The sequence below is a fragment of the Cygnus atratus genome, chromosome 1, assembly GCF_013377495.2.
Source record: "Cygnus atratus isolate AKBS03 ecotype Queensland, Australia chromosome 1, CAtr_DNAZoo_HiC_assembly, whole genome shotgun sequence".
Classification (NCBI taxonomy): domain Eukaryota; kingdom Metazoa; phylum Chordata; class Aves; order Anseriformes; family Anatidae; genus Cygnus; species Cygnus atratus.
The window spans coordinates 111,811,514-111,819,244 of record NC_066362.1 but is presented as its reverse complement, the minus strand read 5'-3'; the positions used below and the strand labels follow the sequence as shown (position 1 = coordinate 111,819,244).

The following is a 7,731-nucleotide window of genomic DNA, read 5'->3' as shown; positions in this document are numbered from 1 at the left end:
CAGCACCTTGCTTGCTGCCAGAACCAGGCCTGCCCTACACAAAGGCTCATGAGGGCATCCAAAAGTCTACCTTCACCCAAACCCACAGCATACTCTTCCACCCAGGGGTTATCAAGGCCTCATCTTCTGTGAGGCCACCTACTTGATAGGGAAGGAGAGGACAGTTACTGCTGGTCTCAATGCTCAGGCAGTGGTTTGCTCTCTTTGCTTACTCTAAGCAGCTCCTTTCTCCACATGCCAACCCCTCCAAACCCCTTTTGGAGGTGTCTGGCTCTCCCACACTTATACAGGGCCCAAGCACCTACCCAGAGCTGTGAGAGGAGCCGTGATGTTCAGGATGAGCAATGTCCTGATGAGAGAAACTGCTCGCTGCTAAGTTCCATCCTACTCAGACTGACAGGACATTGATTTCCAAGATTGGGTGCTTTCTGATCAGCCCCCTGGGAGTCCCAGGGCTGCTGCTGGTTGGGTGTGACACCGCAGGTACCACCAGGGCAACCGGGTTCATTGTGAGCTCGGCGGCTTCCTACCCCAACTCTCTGTCCCTTGAGATGCCAACATGCAGCGCTTCACAAACCCACTTCTCAGGCACGTAATTTCCAGGGGCTGCTTTGATGCTGCTTCAAAGAAACAGTGCTTGCAGTATTTAAGAGCTCTGAGGGCTCTGCAGCTTAATGGTTTCAACACTGTTTTTTTAGGGGAAACATATTCCAGAAAGTCTTATTACAGGAGAAAAAATCGCCGAGGAGGCCAGCCTGCGCAGGCCAGTATGGACACTTGTTCATGCTGGCAGCAGCCAAGGGTGGGTGCCCTGGAGGTACAAACTGCTATTAAGAGATGAACTGCCCATCCATCAGCAGAACGGTGTCTTTCAGGAGCTGTGTGATTCTCTGACCATGACCTATGGGAAATGTGTAATTGTGACAAGAGACAAAAGGCAGCCGACACATGTTGAGGCAAAAGATGGCAAGGAGCAGGAGACAGAAACTCTGCCTCCAGTTCCACCAGTGATCTACATGTCTGGCATTAAGTGTTGCCCCAAGACTGCTAGAGCCAATGGCCATGAGCTTCTCATTGCGCCTTCATCTTATAGCTATCTTTCTCCAATGGATGTTGCTTGGTCTTCTTTGAAATGGTTTATTATAAACAACAGGAAGGACTTTGCCCTGAAGTCTGTTGAGACGACTCACTCCTATAGGTGCATCCTCTTCAATGACTTGATTACTAAAGGAATAGAGAAGATGACCCCAAACAAATGGAAGGTAGCGATTAACAAAGTGAAGAAATGGGAAAACTACTACCTTGACACATTTTCTTAACTATTTCTTCCTACAGTCATGCCTCAGATGTGTTTTGATAGTGGTTCCAGCTCTGTTGAGCCCTTCCCTTCAAAGGATATAAACTTAAAACAAAATAAAACAACCCACCATGTCAATAGTACTAATAAAAGAGATCATTTTAAATTTGAATGTTACATTTCAGATGTATTCCAGGACTAGGCTGATAAGTTCCATACTTGCACTGAAAAGGGACAGTTAATTTGCCTTATTGCAAAATGGGATAAAGCATGCCTAAGGCCCAGGTTAGCCTGCCTTCTGGATACATTCCTCTGTCATGGGAGTCTTGAGACCATGCCACAGAGGGAACTGTCCTCAATTTTGAGAAAGACTGGGCTGCAAAATGAAATCTGTAGGTCAGGCCCATCTCTGACCCCCATGGAAGATCTTCTCCTGAACAGAGAATATGCTGGACCATGACTGATGCTAGAGACCACAGCTTAAGGAAGCCAGAAGAATTTATTGCGACTTACCCATAACATAGGCATTAATATCTGTTATCAGCTCATTATGCCCAGTAGTTCATTAAGCCTAGTGCCTTGCTTCTAAAAATGCTCTGCAATAAACATTTAAATGTCAGGTAAATCTTTTTTTTTTAAGGGAAGTTCCTTTCTGAAGCCTAATAATTAGTAGTCGGTTCAGGCTTTAAAGCATGAAGAGTAGTTTGGTCTCTCAGGATAAAATATAGCATCCATCATTGCAGATTTTCCTTATCCATGACATCAATTCACTCTTGTTTGAATCCTACTGGGCCCTGAGATGCAATGATTTCTCACAGAACTGAGTTCAAAAGATTATTTACGAGTGATGAAAAGTAGTGCTTCTTAACATCAGTTTTAAATGTGTTGCTTTTCAAGTTCATTGAATACTTTCTTGTTTTTGTAAAGTGGCTCCCAATTTACTTTCTCCATGTAGCCAATTACTTTGCATGTGTTTATTGTGTACTTTTAAGACAGAAAACTAAAACCATGAAAACATAAATAAGTTATAAGATGATTCACAGGTTCACTAAAACATTTCAATGCACTGAGGAAAATCTGTGCAGTTTTTCTACAGTGTGTGGAAACTATCTCAATGAGCATTGTAATTTGGTGTGGCAGAGAGATATCTGAACAGGGAGTCTCATTTACCTTCAGAAGAATCTACTCATATCATTCTCTAAAGCTGAAATATGAATATACAGGGGAAAATAACCATCTTTTCTCAGCATCATATTCATCAGCAAAAACATCTGTTCATTTTTATATACACAGAAGTAGCACAGAACGGAAAATTAAGTGCTTCAAATGCAGGGCAGTGGGGGAGAAAAGGGGAGAGATTGGAGAGAGGCAGGAAAGTTTCAATTGTCATGGTATCACGGCCCTGAACAAAATTTCATATTGGCTTGAAACAGAAATTTTGCCGCTAAATATCAATGAATATGAAGTGGTGTGAAATCAACATGAGAAAAGAAATAAGTCCAATACTTTTTTACAGCAAAAACATGCAGTAATTGCACACTAGCTTGGTTTTCTTAAGAAACATACGATGCACAACTCATTTTCACAATGACTTTGTTTACCTTCACATGATGACACTGCACTATAATGTTGGCATGAGGCTGCGGACACAGAGTGCTAACTCCAGCCATTCTCAAATCAGCAAAAACCTGATGAGTTCACTGCTCTATTCTGGATTTACACAAGAAGCAGTGAGACCAAACATGAACAGAGCAGAGTCCCACACTGCTTCTCCACTGCAGCTCAGCCCTATGGGTTTCTGCTGCCACTGGCTTACACAACTGCGGGTTCAGGGCTACATTGCAACACTTATTTGCTGCTAGGGTGTGTCTGCTGCCATCTGTAATTCACAATGAGGACCACGGGACCAGGTGCAGAATCACCTGCTTTCCAGCTGTTTCAGCAACCAGGAAGAACCGTAAGGAAGTAACTTCTTGACAGGAATTTATCAGTCTTCCCTATTTCATATTCTTTAGTAAGATGAGGGTGAAGCCTTCATGAAAACAAGCACGAGGAAAGAAGGGTTTGATGGCACATCTTCCAGAGAGTGAGGGAAAAACATCCTTTCCCAGCCAAGGACCATGAAGGGTTGAGAAGGCCTTGCCAACCACCTTCACTCTTCCCAGCCTTCTCCTGGGAGGCTGAGGGCTGGTGAAACTTTTCTACCCAGTCATATTTAAAGTGAATGGAAACCTGTGGGCAGGAAAAGAACTAAGTTGGAAACCAAATGAACTTTGGTATTTTGTATAAAATCCTCTGAGATGAGTCCTTTTCTTTCTTCTTCCCTCCCCCTTTGCTGCTGCATAAGGGTAATTACAGCCCATGTTTTCTAAAAAACTTTGTAGCGCTTTGTACTGAAGAAAAATATTGTGGCTCATGAAGTTCTGACTCAACTGGTAATTTAGGATGACAAGCAATTCCTTTAACATATGACTAAACAATCTAATAGGAGGATGTTACCAAATAGCATGCACCTCATTCAGGAGCACTTGAAATAGCATGCATGAGTCTAATATCTTCTTGGTAGGATTTTAAATAGCTATTATTTTATTAGGTAGCTCTTGTATTGAGGCCCAGAGTGTTTGACCATTGCAGGATGTCAAAGCAAACATCTTTGTTCCCATTCCCAACTCTGTGACTGAAACGCACCACTAGAATAAAACGATTAAAGTATCTTTGCATAAAGAAGAGAGGCAGATGCAAATGCATACGTTGATGAGGCAGCTATAACAGATGTCCCTCTCTTCTAAGCTAGCTGGAATGCAAATCACCTGAATTTTCATGATGTCTCATTGACTAATTACTTCTAAATGCTTTTTCAAGCCTCATCTTCATGGGGAAAAAAAAAAAAACAAAAAACTTTTATTTTCCTCCAGTCCATGAAGCAGGCCTGTAATGATTGGCTTAACGCACTTTTTTCCCTATTTTCAAGTCAACTCTCCTAACAGTATGCTGCAACCTGGAGCACAGATGGGGCAAATGCACTTGGGCCGAGAGCCTACAGAGGCCCAAGTCAAGGATGTAATGGTGGGACACAAGATTTGAGCTTCATTGACAGAGCAGGCAGAGTGGAGCACACTTCAGGCCATGTATGAGAACTGGGAGAAGGCTGGCCAGGCAGTGGAAAGACAACAGCTTTCAAAGCTCAGCCTCTGCCCCTGTGATCCTGTTCCTTGAAACCTCCTGCTGAAGTGATCACACAAAGATAGAAAGGCACAGGGGAAAGAAGGAAGACAGGGACAACATTCCATGCAAGAAATGCAAAAGAAAAACGCTTTAGAAAACAAATATACATAAGGGCCAGACTCATTAATATGACTTAAATGCCACTTATCTGCTAGTGTCTGACCTTTCTTGTTGGCTAGCTCTAAGCCTCCTCAAATCTGTGACGAGGCCAGAGGAATATGAGTCACACCAAATCAAAAGAGCCATAGGACTGGAAAAGTGCTACACAGACAGAAGATGAGGCACTGGAGAGCAAAACCAACCAGTATAAAGAAACCGAGGAAGAAAAAAGGACATAAAAAAAAGACACCCGTGTTATATCGCTGGGGATTGAATGGGAGCAGCCATGCACGTTCTTTGCTCTGTGGCAGCCATCTCAAGAGCTTTTGGACAGACTGGAAACAGTCTCCCAGTGAGGCACAGCCTTTGATGCCATTACAAACAGACATTTTCAATAGCTCTTTTATCAGATTCAAAGTGGGAGAAATTGATGCCATATGGAGATTCACATGAATACATGCCTAATCACTTATTTGTGCCCAAACAAACTTTTTCTCTACAGGAGCATATGAGAAGTCCATTGCTATGGGGATAACTATTCTGGCAGCTATCAGGTACTCCTGTTATGAAGTGGAAAAGAGGCAGCTGGTGCTCTGATTATAACCATGATAGAAGTTTGATTCACACATATGCCAGTCAAGGTCCAGCTGAGCCTAAACGATATGCTGAGCTTGCTCCGGTAGCCAAAACGAACCAGCTCAAATAGCCAAAGTCAAGCTGTGTAATGAGGTAGGTTGTGTACAAACATACAGCCACCTCTGAGTCCCTGAACCAGGTGGCCACTTACAGCCATCCTATCTGGAAATGGCTTCTGGCACACATCAGGGTATGTATGTATGCATGTGTGTGTGTAAACTCAGGTTCCAGAAATTTTACTTGATATGTCTCCACCTACTCATGTGGGTTTTACACTTGCACAGCTATATAGATTGGTTCGTTTTCCATGTGATCAGACATGAGACTTTTACAGGGCAGTCAGGTTCCTCAAGTGAGGTCTATCAGTTTCTCCCTAAACTTGACTTGAAGGCTGAGATTAGTAAATAGTTAACGAACAGGGAGAAGAGGCAGCAAGTAGATATGTCTTTGGAAGCAGTTCTGGGGAGACTCTGGACAACTGGGCCTGGGGAAGGCCAAAACAAGAGAGGTATGTGTCAGCTTAGTCAACTAGTTTCTCCCATGATGGAGCTGGAATGGATGCTCTGAGCGCATGTCACAGTGCTCCTCTAGGCCAGGGCAGGTCGAAAGTCAGCAGGTTGGCAGAGATTCTGACTGACCCCACAACCACTGAGCTCCTTCATGCTGGAAGAGCCCTGTTCCAGCAGCCACTTCAGTCCTCTCTCTCAGAACCTGTTCAATATTTAGTGTTTTCCTTAAAATTCCAACAGCTAATTTATTAATACACGAGGATTCTGTCGTTTGTTTAGAACCACACGGCTTTCATGTAAGCAGAAGAAAGCCTAAAGATGCAAACACTAAAAGCTTTAAACAATTATTTTGTCAGCCTTCTTCAATTTGGTAGTAGTGACAACGACAACATCCAACAGTGAAAGACCTGTGCAAGTGAGGTGCTGCCTAAGATTAAGTTGCCCATCTGTACAACATGAGTGCTCTTTTTGAAGAGAGTCATTTTGGGGAACAGGGTGGGTGAAGGAAAGAATTTGTAGTTCTGGAGGCACCAGAAGAGCGTGACCTAGCTCGCTTTCTGAGATGGGAACATCTTTATAGGAAGCCTGTGTAGACTACCTGCTGTCCAGCAAGCTGCAAACTCATGCACACTGTGCACTTCAAGACTCTATCTTCTTGCTCCCTCCTTTTGCTTGCAGAAACTCAAATGAATTCTCTATTCCCCTTGTAAACTTGCCTGGACTAATCATATAATGCTTCTTTCAGTAAGAAACCAGGCTTCCAGATCCCCATCTGGCTTCTGAACAGGAAACAAACAAATCTGAGCTGCTGTCTCCCCCCAGTGTCAGCATATTTTCTTGTTCAAGGCTGCCACTGCAGCACATCGATGCCCAAGGGTAAAGAAATCTGCTGCAACCTACCCAGTGAAAGGAAACACAGGTATGTTCTTCTTGGTCGTCCTTCGTAGCATTGGCCAAATCTCTGTTCTGATATACCAGAGATGAAAAATTGGTTCAGATTTGGGAACAGATTAGATCTCTTCTTATTTTTGAACCTGCAGGATATCAGCCTATGAGACCCATTACAAGCTCTAGGGGTTGCCTATACTGTAGCGCTACTCTAAAGTCAAGGAAAAAAATGTCCAGGTTGAAACCAGACCTGAAGTCTTCAACATACAAACAGGTTTTCTGATATGGCTGTAGATGCAAAGAGGTGGTGATGTGGAGGACTTCTGAGGAGACTCCTCATAACCGCTTTTTGTCTGTGTTCAATCCAGGAACAAAAAAGGGGTTCCTTGTGTTAATTCCATTCTTGCACATGTTTAGCACGTTAGGGTAAACGTGCCCCCCAGACTTTAATGCCAGTCTTCAGTTCTTTGGGTGCTAAAGGGAGCTCAATTGTTTTGATGCTAAATGACTTGCTTTAAAGGGAGATTGTGTGCCTTTGATTCTGCTTATAGGGTAGCTGTATTGAAGGGGATAATAGCTCTGCTTTCAGTTTGTTTTTTTTTTTTTTTTAAATATATATTTATCTTACTATTGGTCTAGAAAAATCTACTCTTGGTTGAGATTCTAAAAAAATCTAGTGAGGCCAATATTCAGAGGCAACCCATGACTGCACGGAACCAACACGCTGCTTACTTTTGAGGCTGGAAAACACTACACAGGCCTGACAATTTCCTCTTAAGGTTTGGGCATGTGGTTTAGCTAAACTTCTTGGTGTGTTTCCTTCAACGATTTCCCTCAAAGCTATTTAATGGAAGTGGTTAGGAGAGTCTGTCCTCACTGAACACCGCAGAGCCATTTAATTAAATTACCACTCAGTTCCATGTTTGCATACACAGATGACTGCTGAGACAGTGGAGGAAAACAGTTGATTTACAATGGTACTGAGAATTCCCCTGCCAGACAGTCCTGACACTGCCCTAGGAAAGATACTGCTCTATCTGTCCCAGGAACAGGTTTCTGCAATGCTTACATCCCCTG

At 43.2% G+C, this 7,731-nt stretch overlaps 1 protein-coding gene across 1 annotated transcript; it reads left to right on the top strand.

Moving 5' to 3' along the window:
* The first annotated feature begins 434 nt into the window (after positions 1 to 434).
* On the top strand, positions 435 to 1,319 carry C1H21orf140 (chromosome 1 C21orf140 homolog). The gene is given in 2 exon segments (XM_035545872.1): positions 435 to 705; positions 707 to 1,319. Coding segments are annotated over 2 exon segments (759 nt in total). The 5' UTR covers positions 435 to 559.
* Positions 1,320 to 7,731: the final 6,412 nt, after the last annotated feature.